At 46.4% G+C, this 26,701-nt stretch overlaps 1 protein-coding gene across 1 annotated transcript in view; it reads right to left on the bottom strand.

The window, feature by feature from the left end:
- The window catches only part of cand1 (cullin-associated and neddylation-dissociated 1), a 102,533-nt gene that overhangs the window by 23,004 nt on the left and 52,828 nt on the right, over positions 1-26,701 (bottom strand). Inside the window, exons 12-23 of the mRNA XM_056275754.1 lie at positions 26,045-26,186; positions 23,657-23,865; positions 23,362-23,530; positions 23,182-23,271; positions 22,056-22,209; positions 17,205-17,442; positions 12,651-12,839; positions 12,266-12,409; positions 12,020-12,158; positions 5,991-6,167; positions 4,561-4,656; positions 4,119-4,288 (exon numbers count right to left, since the gene is read on the bottom strand). Of these exons, the coding sequence (XP_056131729.1) occupies positions 4,119-4,288; positions 4,561-4,656; positions 5,991-6,167; positions 12,020-12,158; positions 12,266-12,409; positions 12,651-12,839; positions 17,205-17,442; positions 22,056-22,209; positions 23,182-23,271; positions 23,362-23,530; positions 23,657-23,865; positions 26,045-26,186 (1,917 nt within the window). The remainder of the gene's footprint in view (positions 1-4,118; positions 4,289-4,560; positions 4,657-5,990; positions 6,168-12,019; positions 12,159-12,265; positions 12,410-12,650; positions 12,840-17,204; positions 17,443-22,055; positions 22,210-23,181; positions 23,272-23,361; positions 23,531-23,656; positions 23,866-26,044; positions 26,187-26,701) is intronic.

Genomic DNA, 26,701 nt, shown 5'->3' on the forward strand with positions numbered 1-26,701 from the left:
GATAAACAAAAACACATTTGTTTGCTCCAAGGTAAGCTTGCTAACGTTAGCTAGCCTAGCTAGCTAGGTTAGCTATCTAGTACTAACAATGCACGTTACATTTTAGTTCGGTTCCACCAAACCTGATACCTAACTTTGTATGTTGTAGGTGTAGTGACAGTCAACTGGTCTCCGCTTTCGATCTTGTCTAGCCTTTGCGACCACCACCGATGATACGGGCACAGCCTTTATTTTACCACCTCTTGGTTTGTGCCATTGTTGTGGCAAACTTGTGCAGGACTTAGCTGCCTCTTCTGTTCTTGCCTTTATAAGATCCAGTGTATGGATCAAGCCCACGATATGTGAGCAATATCCTGATGCACTTTAAACAAACGGGAAAGTGCATGTGAGCTCCCCTGATCCAGCTGGCTAGCCTGGCTAGCTAAAACAAAGCCTAATGTTAGCGAGATCCAAAAGCTAGCTAGTAGGCTATATGGAGTCATAACTAAACGTCAGCTTAAAATACAACTTAAAATACAACTATCTATATTGTCTTACCCTGCTGTACACGAGCAATGTTGTTCATTTATCTCCTTGTCCTTAACGTGAATAGTTAAGACGTGGGGTGCCTGGGTCTTATATTGGGACCTGTAGGCTTTAGCCTCCATTTTAATTTCCCCTCCATTCACACGTTGACAAATTATATTGTGGATGTAGCTTTCAAATGCATATTGCAAGCCTTCCTGTCTACTTCTCTCTGATATCTCCTTGCTTTTCCAGAAATTGGATGTCAATTCACCTGGAATATCTGTCACTGACATGACAATAAACACCATGTTTAAATTTGGCGGACAGGCGATAGCTTGCCAGGCATAGCAACAGTAACCAAGGGGGCGGGGCTTAGCGAAGGGTCAATTGTCTGGTCCTGGTGAATAGCGAGTTTTGAAGTGATAGATCTGAGAGAGAGCAGTAAGTGTCTGGTCGTGGTGACTAGTGTGTTTAGAAGTGATGGATCTGAGAGAGGGCAGTAAGTGTCTGGTCCTGGTGACTAGTGAGTTTTGAAGTGATGGATCAGAGAGAGAGCAGTAAGTGTCTGGTCGTGGTGACTAGTGTGTTTAGAAGTGATGGATCTGACAGAAAAAAGTATGTGTCTGGTCCTGGTGACTAGTGAGTTTTGAAGTGATGGATCTGAGAGAGAGCAGTATGTGTCTGGTCCTGGTGACTAGTGAGTTTTGAAGTGATGGATCTGAGAGAGAGCAGCAAGTGTCTGGTCTTGGTGACTAGTGAGTTTTGAAGTGATGGATCTGAGAGAGAGCAGTAAGTGTCTGGTCCTGGTGACTAGTGAGTTTTGAAGTGATGGATCTGACAGAGAATAGTAAGTGTCTGGTCCTGGTGAATAGTGAGTTTTGAATTGATGGATCTGAGAGAGCAGCAAGTGTCTGGTCCTGGTGACTAGTGAGTTTTGAAGTGATGGATCTGACAGAGAATAGTAAGTGTCTGGTCCTGGTGAATAGTGAGTTTTGAATTGATGGATCTGAGAGCAGTAAGTGTCTGGTGCTGGTGACTAGTGAGTTTTGAAGTGATGGATCTGAGAGAGCAGCAAGTGTCTGGTCCTGGTGACTAGTGAGTTTTGAAGTGATGGATCTGAGAGAGAGCAGCAAGTGTCTGGTCCTAGTGACTAGTGAGTTTTGAATTGATGGATCTGAGAGCAGTAAGTGTCTGGTGCTGGTGACTAGTGAGTTTTGAAGTGATGGATCTGAGAGAGAGCAGTAAGTGTCTGGTCCTGGTGACCAGTGAGTTTTGAAGTGATGGATCTGAGAGAGCAGCAAGTGTCTGGTCCTGGTGACTAGTGAGTTTTGAAGTGATGGATCTGACAGAGAATAGTAAGTGTCTGGTCCTGGTGAATAATGAGTTTTGAATTGATGGATCTGAGAGCAGTAAGTGTCTGGTGCTGGTGACTAGTGAGTTTTGAAGTGATGGATCTGAGAGAGCAGCAAGTGTCTGGTCCTGGTGACTAGTGAGTTTTGAAGTGATGGATCTGAGAGAGAGCAGCAAGTGTCTGGTCCTAGTGACTAGTGAGTTTTGAAGTGATGGATCTGAGAGAGCAGCAAGTGTCTGGTCCTGGTGACTAGTGAGTTTTGAAGTGATGGATCTGACAGAGAATATTAAGTGTCTGGTCCTGGTGAATAGTGAGTTTTGAATTGATGGATCTGAGAGCAGTAAGTGTCTGGTGCTGGTGACTAGTGAGTTTTGAAGTGATGGATCTGAGAGAGAGCAGCAAGTGTCTGGTCCTAGTGACTAGTGAGTTTTGAAGTGATGGATCTGAGAGAGCAGCAAGTGTCTGGTCCTGGTGACTAGTGAGTTTTGAAGTGATGGATCTGACAGAGAATATTAAGTGTCTGGTCCTGGTGAATAGTGAGTTTTGAATTGATGGATCTGAGAGCAGTAAGTGTCTGGTGCTGGTGACTAGTGAGTTTTGAAGTGATGGATCTGAGAGAGCAGCAAGTGTCTGGTGCTGGTGACTAGTGAGTTTTGAAGTGATGGATCTGAGAGCAGTAAGTGTCTGGTGCTGGTGACGAGTGAGTTTTGAAGTGATGGATCAGAGAGAGCAGTAAGTGTCTGGTCGTGGTGACTAGTGTGTTTAGAAGTGATGGATCTGAGAGAGGGCAGTAAGTGTCTGGTCCTGGTGACTAGTGAGTTTTGAAGTGATGGATCAGAGAGAGAGCAGTAAGTGTCTGGTCGTGGTGACTAGTGAGTTTTGAAGTGATGGATCAGAGAGAGAGCAGCAAGTGTCTGGTCTTGGTGACTAGTGAGTTTTGAAGTGATGGATCTGAGAGAGAGCAGTAAGTGTCTGGTCCTGGTGACTAGTGAGTTTTGAAGTGATGGATCTGACAGAGAATAGTAAGTGTCTGGTCCTGGTGAATAGTGAGTTTTGAATTGATGGATCTGAGAGAGCAGCAAGTGTCTGGTCCTGGTGACTAGTGAGTTTTGAAGTGATGGATCTGACAGAGAATAGTAAGTGTCTGGTCCTGGTGAATAGTGAGTTTTGAATTGATGGATCTGAGAGCAGTAAGTGTCTGGTGCTGGTGACTAGTGAGTTTTGAAGTGATGGATCTGAGAGAGCAGCAAGTGTCTGGTCCTGGTGACTAGTGAGTTTTGAAGTGATGGATCTGAGAGAGAGCAGCAAGTGTCTGGTCCTAGTGACTAGTGAGTTTTGAATTGATGGATCTGAGAGCAGTAAGTGTCTGGTGCTGGTGACTAGTGAGTTTTGAAGTGATGGATCTGAGAGAGAGCAGTAAGTGTCTGGTCCTGGTGACCAGTGAGTTTTGAAGTGATGGATCTGAGAGAGCAGCAAGTGTCTGGTCCTGGTGACTAGTGAGTTTTGAAGTGATGGATCTGACAGAGAATAGTAAGTGTCTGGTCCTGGTGAATAATGAGTTTTGAATTGATGGATCTGAGAGCAGTAAGTGTCTGGTGCTGGTGACTAGTGAGTTTTGAAGTGATGGATCTGAGAGAGCAGCAAGTGTCTGGTCCTGGTGACTAGTGAGTTTTGAAGTGATGGATCTGAGAGAGAGCAGCAAGTGTCTGGTCCTAGTGACTAGTGAGTTTTGAAGTGATGGATCTGAGAGAGCAGCAAGTGTCTGGTCCTGGTGACTAGTGAGTTTTGAAGTGATGGATCTGACAGAGAATATTAAGTGTCTGGTCCTGGTGAATAGTGAGTTTTGAATTGATGGATCTGAGAGCAGTAAGTGTCTGGTGCTGGTGACTAGTGAGTTTTGAAGTGATGGATCTGAGAGAGAGCAGCAAGTGTCTGGTCCTAGTGACTAGTGAGTTTTGAAGAGATGGATCTGAGAGAGCAGCAAGTGTCTGGTCCTGGTGACTAGTGAGTTTTGAAGTGATGGATCTGACAGAGAATATTAAGTGTCTGGTCCTGGTGAATAGTGTGTTTAGAAGTGATGGATCTGAGAGAGAACAGTATGTGTCTGGTCCTGGTGACTAGTGAGTTTTGAAGTGATGGATCTGAGAGAGAGCAGTATGTGTCTGGTCGTGGTGACTAGTGAGTTCATCATGTCATCATTACTACACACCCACATGTATGAGAGCTTTCCACAGAGGACAGGATGCTACATGAGGCCTACCTCTCTGATTAGTTCCTTTCGGACTTTGGTCTCGTTGTAAAGATGCGGTAGAACTGAGTCCAGCAGCTCTCGGATCAAACTGGGCTTATTATGGGCTGCTGAGTTGAAGGTTACCAAGGCAACACGACGCACATTCAAGTCTGGGTCCTCAAGAGTCTTCAGGAAGTCACCTGGAAGATCAGCACAGGGGGGCAGAGCAAACCCACTTGAAACTAGGACTTGGACTTGATTGTGTGTGTGAGAGTGTGTTACACACATCTGCAGTTGTTCAGTAGAGGGTCAATAGAGAGAGAGAGAGAGAGAGAGAGAGAGAGAGAGAGAGAGAGAGAGAGAGAGAGTGTGTTACCTATACAGTTCTTCAGCAGAGGATCAACAGAGAGAGAGACAGAGGCAGAGAGAGAGAGAGAGAGAGAGAGAGAGAGAGTGTGTGTGTGTGTGTTACCTATACAGTTCTTCAGCAGAGGGTCGATAGACTGCGGTTGGTCTGAGATGGTGAACTTCACGGCTGTGACCACGGAGCTCCTGGCATAGGACGAGCCTGTAGAGAATGTGGTTCAAACAGAGGCAGACATCAAGTCAAACAGCGTGAGGCGGAATACCGCCGCCATGTCGCTGGACAACTAGAAAACAGCGTGAGGTGGAATACGGCCGCCATGTCGCTGGACAACTAGACACAGCATGAGGTGGAATACGGCCGCCGTGTCGCTGGACGACTAGACACAGCATGAGGTGGAATACGGCCGCCGTGTCGCTGGACAACTAGACACAGCATGAGGTGGAATACGGCCGCCGTGTCGCTGGACGACTAGACACAGCATGAGGTGGAATACGGCCGCCGTGTCGCTGGACGACTAGACACAGCATGAGGTGGAATACGGCCGCCGTGTCGCTGGACAACTAGACACAGCGTGAGGTGGAATACGGCCGCCGTGTCGCTGGACGACTAGACACAGCATGAGGTGGAATACGGCCGCCGTGTCGCTGGACAACTAGACACAGCATGAGGTGGAATACGGCCGCCGTGACGCTGGACGACTAGACACAGCATGAGGTGGAATACGGCCGCCGTGACGCTGGATGACTAGACACAGCATGAGGTGGAATACGGCCGCCGTGACGCTGGATGACTAGACACAGCGTGAGGTGGAATACGGCCGCCGTGTCGCTGGACAACTAGACACAGCATGAGGTGGAATACAGCCGCCGTGTCGCTGGACAACTAGACACAGCGTGAGGTGGAATACGGCCGCCGTGACGCTGGACGACTAGACACAGCATGAGGTGGAATACGGCCGCCGTGTCGCTGGACGACTAGACACAGCATGAGGTGGAATACGGCCGCCGTGTCGCTGGATGACTAGACACAGTGTGAGGTGGAATACGGCCGCCGTGTCGCTGGACAACTAGACACAGCGTGAGGTGGAATACGGCCGCCGTGTCGCTCGACGACTAGACACAGCGTGAGGTGGAATACGGCCGCCGTGTCGCTCGACGACTAGACACAGCACAAGCTAACAGCCCACTGACAAGATGACAACAGGAAAACAGTAGAAACTCAGAAAATAACAAAACCTCAGCAGTAACCAACCTAATCTAATAATATATAATATAATATTTCATATATTATAATAATATCATATATTATAACAATATATATAATGATATGATATAATATAGAATAATCTATAAAAAAGTAATAGATAATATATAATATATGGATTAGCTACATAGCAAATAATACAAGTACTAACAATGAAGAATTTATAATTAACACAACATAATAGATAGTATCCTTTCTCCCTGGGTGAACAGAGTTATGCGTATATACTAAGAAGAGTAGTATGGAAGGATGGATGGGAAGAGTGAAGGTACCAGAGAGCAGGTATCCTTTGAGCCGGGGCAGCAGGGTCTCGGGGTCGATCAGGGTGAGTTTTCCCAGACACTCAGCCACCACATTCCTGGTTCCTTCCTCCTGACACTCGCAGTGCTTCAACAAGAGAGACCACACAGACTCCACGTAGGGCTTCAGTCCTGATACTGAGGCTGATCCTGACCCCCCCCCCACACACACACACACACACACACACACACACAGTATAGCACACACACACATTATAACACACATTATAACACACACATTATAACACATTATAACACACACACATTATAACACGCACACACACACACAATATTACACACACACGCACATTATTATAACACACACACAAAAAATATAGCACACACACACACAATATAGTACACACACACAAATATAACACACACACGCAAATTACTATAATACACACACACAAACAATATAGCACACACACACAATGTAACATACACACACAAACAATATAACACACACACGCACATTATTATAACACGCACACACAAACAATATAGCGCGCACACACATTATTATAACACGCACACACAAACAATATAGCGCACACACACACAATACAGCACACACACCCATTATAATAACACGCACACACAAACAATATAGTACACACACACACACAATACAGCACACACACATTATAATAACACGCACACACAAACAATATAGTACACACACACACACAATACAGCACACACACACATTATAATAACACGCACACACAAACAATATAGTACACACACACATTATTATAACACGCACACGCACACACACACACACACACACACACACACACACACAAGGCTGGAAAGAAGAAGTAGGTGAAGCCTTTGGAATTGCATTTTTGTATTAATTTGTCTTAAAATATGGTCTGTTCTTTTGTTTCTTGTGATTTCCCTCCTTTTCCTCCCCAGTTGTATCCAGCCAGTTACCCCGCTCTCCGAGCCGTCCCGGTCTCTGCTCCGCCCTCTCTGCTGACCCGGGGAGGGCTGCAGACTACCACATGCCTCCTCCCATACATGTGGAGTCACCAGCCGCTTCTTTTCACCTGACAGTGAGGAGTTTCACCAGGGGGACGTAGTGTGTGGGAGGATCACGCTATTCCCCTCAGTTCCCCCTCCCCCCGAACAGGCGTCCCGACCAGAGGAGGCGCTGCTGCAGCGACCAGGACACATACCCACATCCGGCTTCCCACCCGCAAACACGGCCAATTGTGTCTGTAGAGACGCCGGATCAAGCCGGAGGCAAAACGGGGATTCGAACCGGTGATCCCCGTGTTGGTAGGCAACGGAATAGACGCCCAAAATATGGTGTGTTCGTCATCTAAGTTACAATAATGACCAAACACAATCTGGTTTAACAACAACACAAGTTATTGTATTGTTGTCCATACTGAACACCCCGGAACACGTGAACCCCGAGGCTCTGACTCAACTACAGCTGATGAGAGTCAGGAGCTAGCAAACCTGGAGCCCACACAATGACACGAGAATGGAGGTGTGGGTTACAGCTCCTCTGACTTACAGAAATCACTCAAACATTTTGAGATTGCTATTCACAAGAAGCACCTGCTGATGTGAACCACGCCTCACCAAAAAAGACCTCAAAAGACCTCCGATCAAGAACTGCTTATTTGCATAAGCTGGAAAGGGTTACAAAGTAATCTCGGGGTTTAGATATTCATCAGTCCAGCCAGACAAATGGTCTGTAGACAACTGAGATGACTTAGTACTGTGGCTACTCTCCCAAGAAGTGGGCGCCCAGCTAAGAGGACTCCAAAAGCACAAGGCAGAAGGCTTGCTGAGGTAAAGAGGAAGCCTAGAGTAACAGCTGAAGGCTTGAAGGAATCCCTGGAGCCAGCTGACACCTCTGTTCATGAGTCCGCTATACGCAAAAAATTGAACAAAAAAAACATCACTGTGCCTGAAGCTTGCCAAAGACCACCTTGACACTCAGCAACGCTCCTGGGAAAATGCTTTGTGGACTGTTGAAACTAAAGCTGAACAGTGCGGGAAGAACACACAGCACTTCGTGTGGCGTAAAAGGGGCACCGCATACCGACATGAAAACATCATCCCAACAGTGAAGTATGGTGGAGAAATCATCATGATTTGGGGCTGTTTTGTTGCCTCAGGACTGGACTGCGTGCCATCAGAGGGGAAAATGAATTCCCAAGTTTATCAGGGTATCCTAGAGGAACCCAGCCACTGAGGATGCACAAGCCAGTGCATCCTTAGTGCCGGTCCCAAGCCCGGATAAATGGGGAGGGCTGCATCAGGAAGGGCATCCGGCCTAAAATCTTCGCCAAATCAAATATGCGGATCATAAATCAGATTTCCATACCGGATCGGTTGAGGCCCCGGTTACCAACAACCACCACCAGTACTGTTAACCAGCAGGGTGCTGGTGGAAACTATGCTACTGTTGGGCAAAGGAGAAGGAGAGGGGAACGACATGTCCAGAGGCAGCAGAAGAGGAGGAAGGGTAGGAGTGTGGAGGTGAGAGTTGGAACTTTGAATGTTGGCACTATGACTGGTAAAGGGAGAGAGCTGGCTGATATGATGGAGAGAAGAAAGGTAGGAATACTGTGTGTGCAAGAGACCAGGTGGAAGGGGAGTAAGGCCAGGAGTATCGGAGGTGGGTTCAAACTCTTCTACCATGGGGTAGGGGTCATTCTGAAGGAAGAGTATGTCAAGAGTGTGCTGGAGGTGAAGAGAGTGTCAGACAGAGTGATGAGTATGAAGCTGGAAATCAAAGGTTTATTGCTGAATGTTATCAGCACATATGCCCCGCAAGTTGGGTGTGAGATGGAAGAGAAAGAAGAATTCTGGAGTGTGTTGGACGACGTGGTGGAGAGGGTACCCAAGGAGGAGAGAGTGGTGATTGGAGTGGACTTCAATGGGCATGTTGGTGAAGGGAACAGGGGCGATGAGGAGGTGATGGGTAGGTATGGTGTCAAGGAGAGAAATGTGGAAGGACAGATGGTGGTGGATTTTGTGAAAAGGATGGAAATGGCTGTGGTGAATACATATGTCAAGAAGAGGAAGGAACACAGGGTGACGTATAAGAGTGGAGGAAAGTGCACACAGGTGGACTATATCTTATGTAGAAGGCGCGATCTGAAAGGGATTGGAGACTGCAAGGTGGTGACAGGGGAGAACGTAGCTGGGCAGCATCAGATGGTGGTCTGTAGGATGACTTGGGAGACCAAGAAGAGGAAGCGAGTGAAGGCAGAGCCAAGGATCAAATGGTGGAAGTTGAAGAAGGATGTGACCCTAATTCATCAATTACTGATATGATGGCTGATAAAGTGAATTTTTGAGCTGGAATGAAAATCGACCTTTTCTATGTTGTTTGTTTCTTGATTTTGCACCGATATGACCAAGCATCGGTCTCAGAAGGCTGCGTTCATAATCAAATAACTGTATAAAATAATATTTAACACTAATATACATTGTCGAGCTTTATAGAAATGAACAGTGAGAAAATAAAGAATGAATAAAAACAAAATAAGCAGATAAATCAGTACCAGTTAACTGCTGTGTGTTGTGTGTAGCTGGATAAGCCATGTTCGATACTTGTTCAGCTCACGTTTATCTACGGGTCCCCTCTGGTTTAACTATTTCCAATGCAGTGACTGTAACTACAGACATGCAAGTCACAGACATATTTACCACGGCTTTCTTCAGGCAGTATAAGTTAAACGCTACAGTTTAATCGCTGGTCTGTCACCAATACACATGGCATCAGCTAGCTTTGTGGCTAACTTCATTTAGCTGTGGACAGCGGTATAAGCTGCTGTCAGCCATGTTGCCATAGATCTTTTAGAAGTGACGAGGGGGAAATGACAGGAACATCGTTTGTTTACTCGCTGGAACGGCCACACTGCTTCATAAATAAACCTACAACCGAGTTTGTCAACAGCCTGGCCTGCACCTCGCAGCTGCCGTACCATTCAGCATGGTGCTGATGTTTGACTGGCGTGCTGGCTGTCATGTTACTGCAGCAGAACCAGGCATGGCTGATATGAACGTTGTCAGGCTTATTCAGGCTGAGAGGAGAAGTGATGGGGGTATTTATCATTATTTAAGTAATTATTTCATGTGACAGTCATCAGCTTATATGAACACAGGTCTTCGTCGTGGTGACTCTGTTGGCTCGGCTGATTGTTGTGATGTGTGCTGTTCCAAACACGTGTTGCCAACAGCGGAGTTGCAAACTATGCAACGACAACACTCATAACATGGTTGAAGGATCCATCTTCAGTCTCTCCGCTTCTTTTTTAACCTATTATGATGCGAGGCGCTCTCTAAAAACCATTCTACAACGTACAGCAGTGCCTGGAAACAACCTCCAACACCTGAGGGTTTCTGAAAAACTTAACATACCTGTCAGCATTCACTAAAACTTTAATTTCTCAGCCTCTGCAGCAGGTCAAAACAGGAAATAAAGCCACTTGGGAGCTTAAACCTTTGGCTTAAATTGGAAATTATGGCCTTTGCTCTAATGTTCATTAACTTTTTTTTTTAAATCCGCAATCCAGCAAACTCGCCGAAATCCTCCTCCTGCTCCAACGTGTCTCTCGCCCACTGAGCCTCAGCTAGTGGCTCCTGAGCTTCGGCTGGTGGCTCCTCAGCCTCGGCTGGGGACTCCTGAGCTTCGGCTGGTGGCTCCTGCGCCTCGGCTGGTAGCTCCTGCGCCTCGGCTAGTAGCTCAGCAGTCACATCCTAACCTGGGACTGGATCTTCACAGTCAGTTTTCATCCTCACAGTAACTGCTGTCCTCAGCATCAACGCTGCTCCCTCGCTCAGGTCGTCAGCCTGTCACCATCTGAAGCACAGCTTTACAAACTTTTTTGTGGTCCACATGGTGCTAAGATGATAAGACGGGCTGAGAATGCTGGGGGGAAATGCATCCAATAATGCATTTTGCCTTCCCCACGTGTATTTCAGCAAATCACCATGCATTTCATCGGTCACCTGTCTTGAAGATGATGACATCATCTAAAACGCGCCACGTCACATCCGGCTCTGAAGGGAGAAGCATGCAAATGTCTCACCCAATCTTAAAGGGATATACACCCAAATGTTAGGTTCGGTCTTAATGGGTTGTCGTTTGTCAGCCGTTATGAAACACCGGTACTGATTTATCCACAGTTAGCTTGACCGCAACCTGCAGAAAGTTGTTCCTTTATCAATTTCACTTTTTTTGGATTATAAAAATTCTTTTAATAACTTTTTATCACGTCGTTGTCCCATCCGTGTCAACCATAGATGTGAGGGGCGCATGCGCACGGTTGACTCAGACTGGGCGGCGACAGAAGCAGCGCTGGTCAAGCGAGCTAGAGAGCGAATGAAGAGGGGGAGCGGTGTTAGCAAGAACAAACGGTTTTCAATCACCGCAACCACAAGGTTCTTCATCATACAGTGATAACTGAACAAAACATGTTAGGTTGACAGGTCCGGTATTTTGCGAGATTTGCCGTGGACACACACACACACACACACACACAGGGATAACTAACAGTTAGAACATTTTAAACTTTGTTTTATAACAGAAGTTACTACAAATTATGATGTAAAAACTACAGATGTAAAAACTACAGAAATCAAGATTTTGACTGCAGGCGTTCTTTAATATACAGCTGAACTGCTTTGTATGCGGCTGTTTTCTTATTTGAGTAAGTTTTAGGTAACCACCTTCTACTTACCTCACCACCATTGGGCTCTGTTGAAGAAACCGTGTTAACCCCCACTATTAGATCTGTTGTGTGTCTGCTGCGGTAACGCCACTATTCAAACTGATGAAATGTGTGGTGTTGAACACAGGCCAACGTAACATAAAACTCCTTCTGTTTTTCTGATGGATTAGGAGACTTCCTTCTCTTCCTCACATGCTGGTTTACAGGCGTAGCTTTATGCTATTCATCTGGAACATGAATGAGGAAGTGGTATTTATTAACATATTTAGGAGAACATGGATGAAATGTGCTTACCTATGATCTCTTTGAGGGAGTGCAGGAGGAGGTACTGGCGTTTGGGCTGAGACGAGATCTCTTGCAGCACGAAGGGGAGATACTCTGGGAGGTTCCCTACAGCGATACTCCCTAAAGCATAGGAGGCTGCAGACTTGACCTGCAGACAGCCAGAGAGAGAAACAGGGCGAGAGAGACAGCTGACAAACCTGATCATGTCAAGTTACTGAAATCCAGAGACAGACAGACAGCGAGACAGACAGAGACCTCTTCGCTGGTAGAAGAGAATGCATCCAAGATGACCGTCTTGAGTTCCGGTTGGCTGCTGAGGTCTACATGATGCCCCACCTCACCCAATGAGAGCAGAGCGAGCAGTCTGATGGAGTCAGTTGAGCGACTGTTTTTCACATCCTGTCGGTTGAGGAGAAACACCAGAAAACTTTTGATGCTTCCTGATTAGACAACAAATAAACCACAGGTAAAACTAAGTGCTTCTATAGCCCCGCCCACCAGTCCCAAGCTCTGCCCACCTACTTAAACAGCAGTAACATCAATCAGATGACCTAGAGGAACTGACTCGCTACAGACATACACACAGAGAGACACAAAGGCAGGAAGACAGGGAGAGACAGCCAGCAGAAAGGCAGGCTACCTGGATGAACTGTCCGACGACTGCAAGGCCCTCTCTGGGACAGGCGGTCGTAAGGGCAGCCACACATTTTGCGATGGAGCAGTAGGCCTGTTTATGAGCTAACGCAGAAATCTGGGCATACACTGGTCCCGTCAGCATCCGCAGCAAGTCCATATAACCAAGACCAGGAGTGTCTGTGGCTACCAACGCCTACACAGGCAGACAGAATAATATCAAGACAGACAGACAGACAGACAGACAGGTGAGAGTGCTCATAAAACCCGTGATTCATATCTTGACAGTTAAACACCAGTTAGCATAAGTGAGTATCCTGTATGTCATGTCCTGAGAGTCAGACATTCACTCCAGCATGTTGATATCAGCTGATCCTACCATGACAGTCTAACCAGGTAAGGATGCTACTGGAACTTCACGTTTCTGACACCTTAGCTTCATAGTTTCTTAGTTTAGGAGGATGGCCCGATCTTGCTCACGTCTGGGTTGTGCTTTGTTTATTTTTTATGTTGTTATAACGGACTTTACAGCAGGTTTTCATCTCCTCACAACTTTCTCTCAAAGTTCGACAGGCCATCTGGACTGGTCTGATCTGTTTCAGTTGTGAACCTTCACAAAGTTGGAGAGATTTGTTGCTGAACCATGCACTGAAATAGGTGGATTTGAAATCCACATCAGTGGACCTTGTTAAAGTATTTAGGGTGATAGCTTAAGAATATTAATAAATGTTAATACAAATAATATTTTTAATAAGCAATTATCATCAAGTTTTTATCTTCAATATAATTCTGAAGATGTGAATTCTCTATTTCATTTTAAGTTTACAGTAGATAGATAGATAGATAGATAGATAGATAGATAGATAGATAGATAGATAGATAGATAGATAGATAGATAGATAGATAGATAGATAGATAGATAGATAGATAGATAGATAGATAGTTTATTAGCCACATGACCAAGGAAAGAGAAATTGCAAGAGCAGACACTCCACATATTATCACGAGCAACACAGTTACACAATAACAGAAACAAACATATCACGCATAACAATCAGGTAAATGGTGGTGTTTATGCCAGTGGTGTGTGAGGAGGGGACTACAGGGAGGAATTCAGAGTCCTGATGGCTAGGGGGAAAAACTTTGTGAAGTGTTTAGTCTTAGTGGACAGTGAGCTGTAGCACCTCCCTGAGGGAAGGAGCTGGAAGAGGTGATGAGCAGGATGTGAGGGGTCAGAGGTGATCTTCTTTGCTTGCTTTACAGTCTGGTTAGTATGTAGAGATTCAACTGAGGAGAGTGGGTTGCCTACGATTTTGGATTCCTTGTTGACAATCCGCTGCAGTTTTTTTCCGTGTTTGACTGTCTGTGCCGCCGTACCATACTGTAATACTGTAATACTATAATACTGTAATAGAAGATGTTATGATGACTCAGTAATGGCTGAGTAAAACAGAACGAGCAGTTGATGTTCAATCTGGTATTTTTTAAGCTGCCTAATAAAGTCAAGTCGTTGTTGAGCTTTTGCAGTGATGCGTTCAGTGTTAATTTTCCGCTTCAGGTTGGTTCTGATGTATGTTCCAAGGGATTTTAAAAAGTCAGTGGTGGTGATGGGGTCTCCGTTCATTTGTATGGGTGTTTTGGGATCTGGCATGCATTGCAAGCGAGTTCTTGGGTTTTGGCTGTATTAAGTAGAAAGTTGTTGTTTGTACCAGCCACTCTGATGGCCGAGCAGAATAAACCGCCATTCTTACAATCCGCTCGTCATGTGGCTGGGAGGTTCGTATCCCAGACTCAATGTAACCGGTCATGGTCAGAGCGTCCACGGGGTAAGGTATTCATTAGGCCAGCCTTACCCAAGGGATAGTGGGTGTAGATCGGTGTAGTGTTCCGGGACTCGTTGTTCTCCAGCGACCCCTCTGGCCCATCCGGGCGCCTGCAGCCAAGCAACTGAAAGCATTCTCCCTACATCTCCTTCGTGGCCTTAAGGTAATGCAGTCCATGCGAGGCTTCAGCGTGTAAAATAGCGAGAGCAGAAAACACAAATTTGAAGGAAGCTGGTGTTACGACTATCTCCTTGTGGAAACGTGAGCCAGGGGAGTTATTCGACAAGAGTTCTGGCCATATGCCATTGGGTTAATTGGGTGGGAAAAGGGGAACAACTAGAAATACATTTAATAAGAAAGTTGTTGTTTGTGCACCAAGTGACAGCTTGGTCTACTGCAGTGGGATACTGGGTTTCATCATTGATGTAGATGAGGCCTACAATGGTTGTGTCGTCTACATATTTTATTATTTTCACAGAGCTAGCCGTGGATGTGAAGTGGGTGGTGTAAAGTGAGAAGAGTCAGGGGGAGAGCACACAGCCCTGAGGAGCACCTGTACTGAGGGTAAGAGGGTGTGAGGTTAGGTTATTAACCTTCACCCTCTGTGGCCTGTTCCACAGGAAGCTCTGAATCCAGTGGCATATGGCTGGGTCAATGTTCATATCCAAGAGTATGGTAAAGAGTTTGAGGGGGTTGATGACGTTGAAGGTGGAACTAAAGTCTATGAACAGGATGTGTGTGTAGGTGTTGTGATTCCAGATGTTGCGGGGCATGGTGGAGGGCTATGCTAACTGCTTGCTAACTCAACAGACCAGTTGGCTTGATAGGGTCCATCATTGGGGAGGTGCAAGATTCCAAGTATGACAGAATGATACCCTCATCATGGCCATAGATGTTGGGGCAACTGGTCTGAAGTCATTGAGGCAGGTGATCTTTGAGGACTTTGGCACAGGAATGATGGTAGAGAGCTGGGAGCACTGTGGGACAGTACATGGGCTTAGAGAGATGTTAAATGTGGTGGAAAATATTGGGGCCAGTTGTGCTGCACAGTGGCTCAATAAAGTAGGTCTGATGCCGTCTGGCCCTGCTGCTTTCCTAGTGTTCAGCTTCTTGAATGTAGCTCTCACCTCATCCTCCTGGATGCAGAAGGGGTGGCATTGGAGTGGGAGCAGGGGGATGGCTGGTGGACTAGGTTTATCAAACCTTGCACAAAATTTATTTAATTTATCTGGGAGGTTATGGTCATTATCTGGAGGGGAGCAGGGGTGTTTTTTGTAATCTGTCTTTCCTTAAGATTTTTCCATATTGCTCTTGAGTTACTGGAAGAGAATTGTTCCAATTTTGTTGCGTAGCTTTGACTTAGCTTCTCTTATTGCAGCATGCAACGTATACTTGGCTGCTCTGTACTAATCCATGTTTCTGTTTTTGTACGCCCAGTTCTTTTCTTTGTGTAAGAACCAGGGTTTTTTATTACCATACAATGTCACTGTTTTGGTAGGGATGCACATCTCCCCGCAGAACTTGATGTATGACATCACTGTGTCAGTGAGTTCATTGAGGGAGTCGAAAGCTGCACTAAATTAGTGCATTCAAAGCACCCTTGAAGTGTTTCAATGGCATCCAAGGACCAGGACCTGACAGATTTGGAGGTTTTCTTGATGGATTTAAGCTTTTGTCTGTATTTTGGGATGAGGAGTAACACGGCGTGGTTGGACTTCCCCAGTGGAGCCCTCGGGAATGCGCGCTAAGCATTCGAAATTGAGATGTAGCAGTGATCCAATGTTTTGTTTTCTCTGCTATGGCAAGTGACTTGTTTCTTAATAATTTGGGAGTTCGAGGGACAGGTTCATATGGTTGAAATCACCTAACATGATGACAGACGTGTCAGGGTTGGAGTTTTCAACATGGGAAATGTGTTGGAAGAGTTCACTAATGGCTGTGTTAGCATTAGCTTGTGGTGGGATGTAAACACAACTAATACAGTTGAAGTGAATTTTCTCAGAAGATAATGTGGTCTGCATTTCAAACTGATGAATTCAAGATCATAACAGCAGCAGCGACGAAGAATTGTTGTGTTGCTACACCAGCGTTGACTGACTATGAAACAAATACCGCCACCGCTTTTTCATCAAAGAAAGTTGAATCAGTTCATCCGACCACATTTATTGACAGAAATGTTTCATCATCATCTAAGCGACCACTTCAGTCTCACCTGACTGCAGGTAAGAGTACATCTGTCACCATCTTACAATGCTGTGATTGCAAACATTCCCCAAGCCTCTGTGAATAGTACACGTGGCCATTATAACGCTAGTTAATAGTCACGGCAATTTGCATATGAAACTGACCGTTCGTTCGGTTGTAACGCCACCATGCTGTTTATAAGGGTGGGACACCTGCAGTCAGGTGAGACTGAAGAGGTCACTTAGATGACAATGAAACGTTTCTTCCACTAAACGTTGTGTCTGCATGGTGTTGGGAATATGTAAGAGCAGAGGTAATATGAACATGTGACCTTCTGGACTTCTCACTGACACCTAGCAGACCAGCTGTGGTTTTAATGTTTTTTTGCTGTCTTTCTCTACAGCAGAGAGGTCAGTCCATAGAGAGGTACCGGCCTGAGTCAGGTATTAATGGTGGATTTTGGGTAAATTATTTCTCTTTTCAAAGCTGAATAAAGTTCACACACACACACACACACACACACACACACACACACACACACACCGAGTAAGTACCTGGTAGAAGTCGAGCATGGCTGCGAGGGCTCCTCCCTGCAGGAGTGGGGATCGGACCAGCGTGATGAGCTGTGTTAGGATGGCCCCGCCACTCAGCTGGCCCAGTGAGGAGGGGTGTGTGTGGGCTAGCGTGGAGAGAAAGCTCAGAGCCATCTGGGAAACATGCATGTCGCTCTCTGAGATCAGAGGAGGAAGCTCTGCTAACACGGCATCCACCATCGCTGGAGTCACTGCTGAACTGTGTAACACAATACAGTACGTATACACATTACTAATACAAATACTGTACAAATACTAGTCTAAAGCCACCTTCACAGCTGAATGCACTGCATATATAGATACATCAGAGTCAGAATCATGTTTATTGGCCATGTAGGTCTGCACATATACTATGTAGGTCTTCACATACATGGAATGTGACTCTGATGTCGTGGCTATCTCTGTACTTACCATAGAATAACAACACTACAACATAACAATATTCACATATATATACACAAGGACTGACTCATACAGGTGAAATAAGAGCTGATAAAGTGCAGTGGTGCAGAGAATATATCAGAGATGCTGAAATACATGTTACTGACATACATGCCTGAGGTAGATGGACATGACAGAGTGTACCAGTATATGTACAATGCACAGTACAGTATATACAACATGTACAGTATATACAACATGTACAGTACAGTAGATACAACATGTACAGTATATACAACATGTACAGTACAGTAGATACAATATGTACAGTACAGTAGATACAACATGTACAGTAGATACAACATGTACAGTATATACAACATGTACAGTACAGTAGATACAATATGTACAGTACAGTATATACAACATGTAAAGTGCAGTATATACAACATGGTTGGTTTATTGACAGTGTTAAGTGTTCATTTGAATGACAGCCCGCAGAAAGAAACTGTTTTTATATCTGGTTGTTTTGGGTACAGTGCTCTGTAGCACCTACCAGAGGGGAGGAGTTGGAACAGGTTGTGACCAGGGTGTGATGGGTCTGCAGTGATGTTGCCTGTCCGTTTCCTGAGTCTGGAGGTGTGTAAGTCCTGAATGGAGGGCAGGTTGGCACCAATGATTTTCTCTGCAGACCTAACTGTCCATTGTAGTCTGTCCCTGTCCTGTTTGGTGGTCGATCCAGACCAGACAGTGACGGATGTGCAGAGGACAGACCGGATTATTACAGTGTAGAGCTGAATCAGCAGTTCCGGAGGCAGGTTGAACTTCCTGAGCTGGTGGAGAAAGTACATCCTCTGCCGGGCCTTTTGGATGATTGTGTCTATGTTGAATGCCCACCTTTGGTCCTGGCTGATTGTGGAACCCAGAAATCTGTAGGTTTTCACCCCAGACACTGCCCCCCCTCACCATACGTTGAGTATGGTGGGGGGGGGCAGTGTCTGGGGGGTTCCTGCTGAAGTCCACTGTCATCTCCACTGTTTTGAGCATGTTCAGCTCCAGGTTGTTATGGCTAAACCAGAGGGCCAGCTGATCAACCTCCCATCTATATGCAGACTCGTAACCATCCTGGATAAGGCCGATGATGCTTGTGTCGTCCACAAACTTCAGCAGTTTTTTTTTTTTTTTTTTTTTTACAACTTTAATACATTCATTCATCTTCAGCGGCTTCTCCGGGGTCGGGTCGCAGTGGCAGCAAGTTAAGTAGGGCACACCAGACGTCCCTCTCCCCAGCAACACCCTCTAGCTCCTCCTGGGGAATCCCAAGGCGTATCCAGGCCAGATTGGACATGTAGTCCCTCCAGCGAGTTCTGGGTCTACCCCGGGGTCCCCTCCCAGTTGGATGTGCCCGGAAAACCTCCAAAGGAAGGCGCCCAGGAGGCATCCTAATCAGATGCCCGAACCACCTCAACTGGCTCCTTTCAACGTGAAGGAGCAGTGGCTCTACTCCAAGCTCCCTCCAGATGTCCAGGCTCCTCACCCTATCTCTAAGGCTGAGCCCAGACACCCTATGGAGGACTCTTATTTCAGCGGCTTGTGTCCGCGATCTCACCCTTTCAGTCACTACCCAAAGCTCATGACCATAGCTGAGGGTTGGAACGAAGACTGACTACTAAATAGAGAGCTTTGCCTTCCGGCTCAGTTCCCTCTTCACGACAACGGTCTGGTACAATGTCCACATTACTGCTGATGCTGCACCAACCGCCTGTCAATTTCCTGCTCCATCCTACCCTCACTCATGAACAAGACCCCGAGATACTTGAACTCCTTCACTTGAGACAACAACTTATCCCCAACCCGGAGGGAGCAATCCACCATTTTCAGGTAGAAAACCATGGCCTCAGACTTGGAGGTCCTGACTCTCACACGGGTATTTCACAATCAGCTGCAAACCACCCCAGTGCGGGCTGGAGGTCATGTTCTGATGAAGTCAACAAAACCACATCATTTGCGAAGAGCAAAATACAATTCTGAGGTTCCCAAAATGGACACACTCCTCACCTTGGCTGTGCCTTGAGATCGTGTCCATGAATATCACAAACAGAATCGGAGACAAGGGACAACCTTGGCGGAGTCTGACACCCACCGAAAATGTGTCAGACTCTGTGTCGAGAATGTGGACAGAGCTCTCACTTTGGTTATACAAGGACCAGATGGCTTGTAGCAACTGCCCCGGTACCCCTTACTCCCGCAGTACCCCCCAGAGTGCCCCGGGGTACACGGTCGTAAGCCTTCTCCAAGTCCACAAAACAAATGTAGACTGGATGGTCAAACTCCCATGCCCCCCTCAGCACTTCCGCAAGGGTAAAGAGTTGGTCTGTTGTTCCATGGCCAGGACGGAATCCGCATTGTTCCTCCTGGATACGAGGTTCAACAATCGGTCGGAGCCTCCTTTCCAGCACCCTAGAGTAGACTTTCCCAGGGAGGCTGAGCAGATACCCAATAATTGGCACACACCCTCTGGTCCCCCTTTTTAAATATGGGAACCACCACCCCAGTATGCCATTCCACAGGTACTGTCCTCAACCTCCACACGACACTGAATAGGCATGTCAGCCAAGACAGCCCAACAATGTCCACAGCCTTCAGCATCTTAGGGTGAATTTCATCCACACCCGGCACCTTGCCACTGAGGAGCTTTTTAACTACCTCAGAGACCTCCGCCAGGGATATGGCTTCCTCTGAGTCATCAGACTCTACCTCCTCCACTGAGGACGTGTTAGCCAGATTCAGGAGCACCTCAAAGTGTTCTTTCCACTGCCCAACAACATCTCCAGTCCTGTTTCTCCTTCCTGAGTCACCGGATGGTTTGCCAGAACTTCCTTGAGGCCGACCGAAAGTCCTCCTCCATAACCTCACCGAACTCCTTCTTTAATACGATGTCACAAATTTACAGCAGCTTTGAAACAAAGACTTGTAGAAGCAGACAGAAATAACATTATCTGAAAACATTGGTAAAAATTAATTCATCATCCATCACTGAACAAATGACATCATTAAAATTATAATAATAATAATAATAAATTGAACTTATATAGCACTTTTCTAACACTCAAAGGGCCTTTACAATAAACGGGGTGAAACAAGACAACAGATAAACATAACACAGACGTACAGGGGTGGATGGGAATGGGGGCTACGAGAGGGAGAAGCGGCAGCCACACACGATGCCAGCAGTACTCTCCCACTTAAACACATACAAAAGGGGAAGAAAAACAAACAACAGAAATCACATAAATCACAGATGAAGTCTGAAGAGGTGAGTTCTGATTAATGACTTGAATGTGGGCAGATCGCAGCAGTGTCTGGTGTGCTTGGGGAGGGAAATCCAAGAGCAGGGGGCAGCAGGTCGAGTGTTCGGTCCTTAGTCTGCCTCAGATTAGGGGTGGATGAGAAGAAGGGGGGGGCACGAGAAGGCAATGGAGAAGAAGTGTGTCTTGAGATGGGACTGGAAGAGTGGGAGGGATTCTGAGTCTCTAATGATTTGGGGGAGTGAGTTCCAGAGCCTGGGAGCTGCCCTGGAGAAGGCTGTCACCAAAGCCTCGGAGGTTGGACCTGGGGGTAGAGAGAAGGGAGGCTGAGGTGGATCTGAGGGACCGAGAGGGTTGGTAGGGGCAGAGGAGGTCGCTGAGGTATGGGGGATCCAGTTTGTGAAGGGCTTTATAAATGAGAACCAGGATTTTGTAATTGATCCGGTGGGAGATGGGTAGCTAGTAGAGGTCTTTTAGGACTGGGGTGATATGGTGCCAGGATTTGGTGAAAGTTAAAAGTCAGGCAGATGCGTTCTGGACCAATTGGAGTCTCTTGATAGAGCTATAACACCACTGATGTACAAACACAACCATGCTATTCATTAAGCGGGGAAGACTAAGCTAACTGCTAGCCCACGCAGACCGGCAGTTCCGATAACACTGAGGGCAGTCTGGTGGTGGCCTCCCTTGGCGTGGATTGTGGTGTTTTTGGTGTCGTCGTGTGGAGTGCAGGGAGGTGTGTCGAGGGTGTCTTGCTGGAAGAGCTGGTGTTGGACTGGCTGAGAGAGCTTGCACTGCACAGAGCTGCACCCGAAGAGGAAACACCGAGGGTGGTCTGATAGGATGTGGAAAGGGGCAGGCTAAGCTAACTGCTAGCCCATGCAGACCGGCGGTTCCCAACAGTCATTGTGGCTGCTGTTTGTTCCCTTGGACAGGGTTTTTTTTTTTTTTTTTTTTTTAGTTTGGATATAGGTGTTAGTTTGGATATGTGTTTCTGTCTTTGTGTTGCACTGATGTGGACTGGGGAAAACGACATTTCGTTTCATTTCATGTACACAAATACATGAAATGAGATGACAAATAAAGTGTTCCTGACTACTGAACAGTGTGTCTGTTATCTTACCTGTAGTTTCTAAGCAGAATATCCAGAGCAGCCAGGGTACTGAGTTTCAGTGCCCGCTGGTTCTTGCGGAGGAAGGAGGCAAGAATGGGAACGGCATCAGGGAGAACGGGCCTTAGGTCAATGTTCAGCGGAGAGCCCGCTATCAGTGTCAATGCTACAATGACAACAACACACAAACCGTACAACAGTTACATCTTCTGGGACTATGGGGAGGCTGACAGAGTTCATTTTAAACACCAGATACTGAACTTCTGTTTAATGTCAAAAGCCTCAGAATTAAGGTTTAAAATCAAATCTAAACTTCATTTCGAAGCTACAACCCTTCAGGTTTATATGTACACAAGTTTCTTTCTGATCATTTCTCATCAGTCCATGAATCCATGACAGGGTGCATAGTGCTTTCAATATACATCATAGCAGCCAGATGAGGAAGAAGAAGGCAGGTAGTGTTGAGTGTGAAGAAGTGGAGGTGTTGTCTAACCAGCAGATATGACAGAACAAGCTGGTAGAAGATCTTCACCAACACACAGTACTACATCCATAAGTACAACTAAGGTTCCATCAGTTTTGTGTGTGTTTGTGACACAACAGCCCTGCTGACTCTCATTCATCTGGACGGAGCTCAGACACCCACCTCACCACCACCTACATAGAACACATACTGGTCCAGTAACACAACCACCTTCAGGATAGTAGTGTCAAAGAACACATCATGTTACTCATCAGAAAACAACAGTGTTTTCAGGATATATTCATATGTACAGTTTCACGCCAACTTCTTTTTGCTTCTGACTCTGTAGCTAAATGAGGTTCGCTAGGTTATCCTACACGCCACCAAGCCCAACAGGTCCACGTGCGACATCTACATATGTACAGCAAACACATGTATCACGCATATAGATGGCCCCAAAATACATCAAGCCAACTACTGATACAAAATCCACGTTTTTTACTGTGTTTGCTCTTCATTCAGTAAAATACAGATAATCTACTATTTGGCCAGACATCATCTCAGTTTTTCTGTCACAGTATTTCAAATGCCTGGAGATCTTGAGTGCTAATAATTAGCTACACCAAGTAGGTGTTGCTCACCTATTGTGGAATCAGGCTGGTGTGTGTGGCTTACCTTTTACAGTGGTCAGCCTTGTGATCTCATTCTTCAGACGCTCTAGAAAGATCAACAGGGTTCCACGGAGCTCTGAGGGGAGATGGTCACCTGGGTAGCAGCACAGGGAGTTCATCAGAAACCACAAACTTCGATGTCTTGTGACATGTTGTGATTGTGATGATAATATACTCTGGTTACCTAGATTACAGATGATCTGGCCCATACAGGAAATGGCTCGTTCTTTGACTTCCTGATCGATGTCAGCAGCTTTGAGACGTCTGATTGTACAGCTAAACACATCGTTGATGTAGGGGGAGGGGTCAAAACTCTCTGAGCCCTCTGATTGGCTGTCAAGAGGTCGGATGACCTGGTGAACAGAATAGAATAGCATCATCTTCTATAGAGGCTTCGCTCGACTTCTGATTCCTTTGCAATTCACTGACTGGAGCAAGGCACTAGCAGAGTCAGAGTCAAGGGTATAAAGCTCCTTTACCTTGACCAGCTGCTGTGTGACCAGCAGGGCTTCAGATGTGATTTTGTAGAAGGGGTCTCCAACACAGGCCACCACAGGCGGTACAAGAGCAGAGATATGTGGGTGGAAGGCATGGGCTGGGTGGCTGCACAGCACCACATAGAGACAAGCCAAGGCATCGATTTTCAGATTGGAACTGCTGGACTTGTCATTTAGAGAGAAGATTATACCTGAAGGGAGACACACACTATTACTACTTCTTCATTGATACTACATCAAATCAATGGCACCAGGTACTAACCCTGGAATGTGCTGGCCCAGTCTCCCTGGCAGAATAGTAATATTGGTAATTTAATTATATAATCCATCCATTATCCAAACCGCTTATCCTGCTCTCGGGGTCGCAGGGATGCTAGAGCCTATCCCAGCAGTCATTGGGTGGCAGGTGGGGAGACACTCTGGACAGGCCACCAGGCCATCACACAGGGTCAACATACACACACACACACACACACACACACACACACACACACACGCTCATACCTGGGTACAATTTAGCACGGCCAATTCACCTGACCTACATGTCTTTGGACTGTGGGAGGAAACCAGAGCACCCGGAGGAAACCCATGCAGACACGGAGACAACATGTAAACTCCACACAGAGGACGACCCGGGACGACCCCCAAGGTTTGACTACCCTGGGGCTCAAACCCAGGACCTTCTTGCTGTGAGGCAACCACGCTAACCAATGTACCACCGTGCCACCCATATTATATATCGGTATTATATATTATATTGTAGTGACCTACTTGCAGGTTACGTATTCACCAAGCGGGCCAGAGACGGGCCCTTTAATACAGTGGGTGGGGGTTAGCAAAGGGTATTGTGGGGAAACACGAGGCTGAGGTAGCAGAATGAACTACTGACTTAGTTTGAGTTGGAGGGAATAAACGACCCCACGGCTGTGTGGTCAAAAGGAGAAGAGGTCTCGTTTCCTTTCTGTCGTCCTCCACAATATAATAATTTAATATTAATAGTAATATTATTAAAGATTACAGAATAGTAATATTAGTAATAGAAATAGTAGTAACTTAGTACATGTAGTGGCAATAATAATGGTAGCAGCAGTAATACTGGAAGTAGCAAGAAAATGAGCAGTGCAGTGATTCTTGAGATCGGGGACAAAACAAGTTTGATTTTCCAAAAAAAAAAGTATCTTGCTTATTTTCAAAATGACAGGGCCTGCAGACCGCCCCTAAGGAAGACCTCCAGTCCTCGTTGGCCGAGCTGGTTTACGGCCAGTCACTGCGGGTCCCAGGGGAATTTCTCCCAGACGGCGCGGCACCCTGGTCTGCTGCCCGCCAATGGGCTGTGTTCCAGGACGCTGCCGGCGTTTTCACTCCAGTCCCAACTTCGCAGCACGGCCTCCCTCAGTCTTACATCACCGAGGACCTGCAGTCTGCCGGGTACATCTTCATCTGGCATGACGCCCACCGTACTCCCCTGCGGCCCCCCTATGATGGCCCCTTCCGTGTGCTGGCTGTGGGGGCTAAGAACTTTGTTGTGGATGTCGGTGGTAAGCAGGAGAAGGTTTCAGTGGACCGCCTCAAGCCGGCTCAGCTGGACTTGGGACAGGCCGGTTCAACTGGCCCAGCTCCCTCGGCGTGGACTCTCTCCTGCCCCTACACCTGTCAAGAGGAGCCGTTTTGGCCGCATTATTCGTCCCCCGCCACATTAATTTTTTTTGTTTTTGTCATGGTGAATTCTGGGGGGGCGTGTGTCGTGACCTACTTGCAGCTTACGTATTCACCATGCGGGCCAGAGATGGGCCCTTTAAGACAGTGGGCGGGGGTTAGCAAAGGGTATTGTGGGTAGACACGAGGCTGAGGTAGCAGAATGAACTACTGACTTAGTTTGAGTTGGAAGAAATAGATGACCCACCGGCTGTGTAGTCAAAAGGAGAAGTGGTCTCGTCTCCTTTCTTTCATCCTCCACAATATAATAATATAATATTAATAGTAATATTATTAAAGATTACAGAATAGTAATATTAGTAATAGAAATAGTAGTAACTTAGTACATGTAGTGGCAATAATAATGGTAGCAGCAGTAATACTGGAAGTAGCAAGAAAATGAGCAGTGCAGTGATTCTTGAGATCGGGGACAAAACAAGTTTGATTTTCAAAAAAAAAGAAAGTATCTTGCTTATTTTCAAAATGTATGTACACATTTTGTTAAATGAGGTTTTGGCTACCTTGTATTGGGCAACAAATCTAATTCTGACAATAATAGTAAGAACAATTGTAGTAAGGGTCATAGTAGTAGCAGTAGTATTAACAGTAATAAAAGTAGTGTAAGTCTTATAATATTGGCATCAATAACAGTATTACAAGTAGTATTTACAGTACCTGGTACTAGTACAGGGATGTGCTGGCTCAGCGCTCCTGGCAGAACAGTAACCAGTTCAGTCAGCATGTTGAAACAACACTGTCTGGTTTTAACGCTCTTCTCTTTCAGCTGCTTATGGAGAGCCTTGACTATCATAGGAACCTGCAGCAGGAGAGAGACAGACAGACAAACAGACAGACAGACAGAGAGAGAGAAAGAGAGAGAATAAAGTTATTTAATTCATTCATTAATCATCAGTTGCTTCTCCGGGGTCGGGTCGTGGTGGCAGCAAGTTAAGTAGGGCACTCCAGGCATCCTTCTCCCCAGCAACACCCTCTAGCTCCTCCTGGGGGATCCCAAGGCGTTCCCAGGCCAGATTGGACATGTAGTCCCTCCAGCGAATTCTGGGTCTACCCCGGGGTCTCCTCCCAGTTGGATGTGCCTGGAAAACCTCCAAAGGAAGGCGCCCAGGAGGCATCCTGATCAGATGCCCGAACCACCTCAACTGGCTCCTTTCGACGTGAAGGAGCAGCGGCTCTACTCTGAGCTCCCTCCAGATGTCCGAGCTCCTCACCCTATCTCTAAGGCTGAGCCCAGACACCCTACAGAGGAAACTCTTTTCAGCCGCTTGTATCTGCGATCTCACCCTCTCGGTCACTACCCAAAGCTCATGACCA

The sequence above is a fragment of the Lampris incognitus genome, chromosome 3 (assembly GCF_029633865.1).
Source record: "Lampris incognitus isolate fLamInc1 chromosome 3, fLamInc1.hap2, whole genome shotgun sequence".
NCBI lineage: Eukaryota > Metazoa > Chordata > Actinopteri > Lampriformes > Lampridae > Lampris > Lampris incognitus.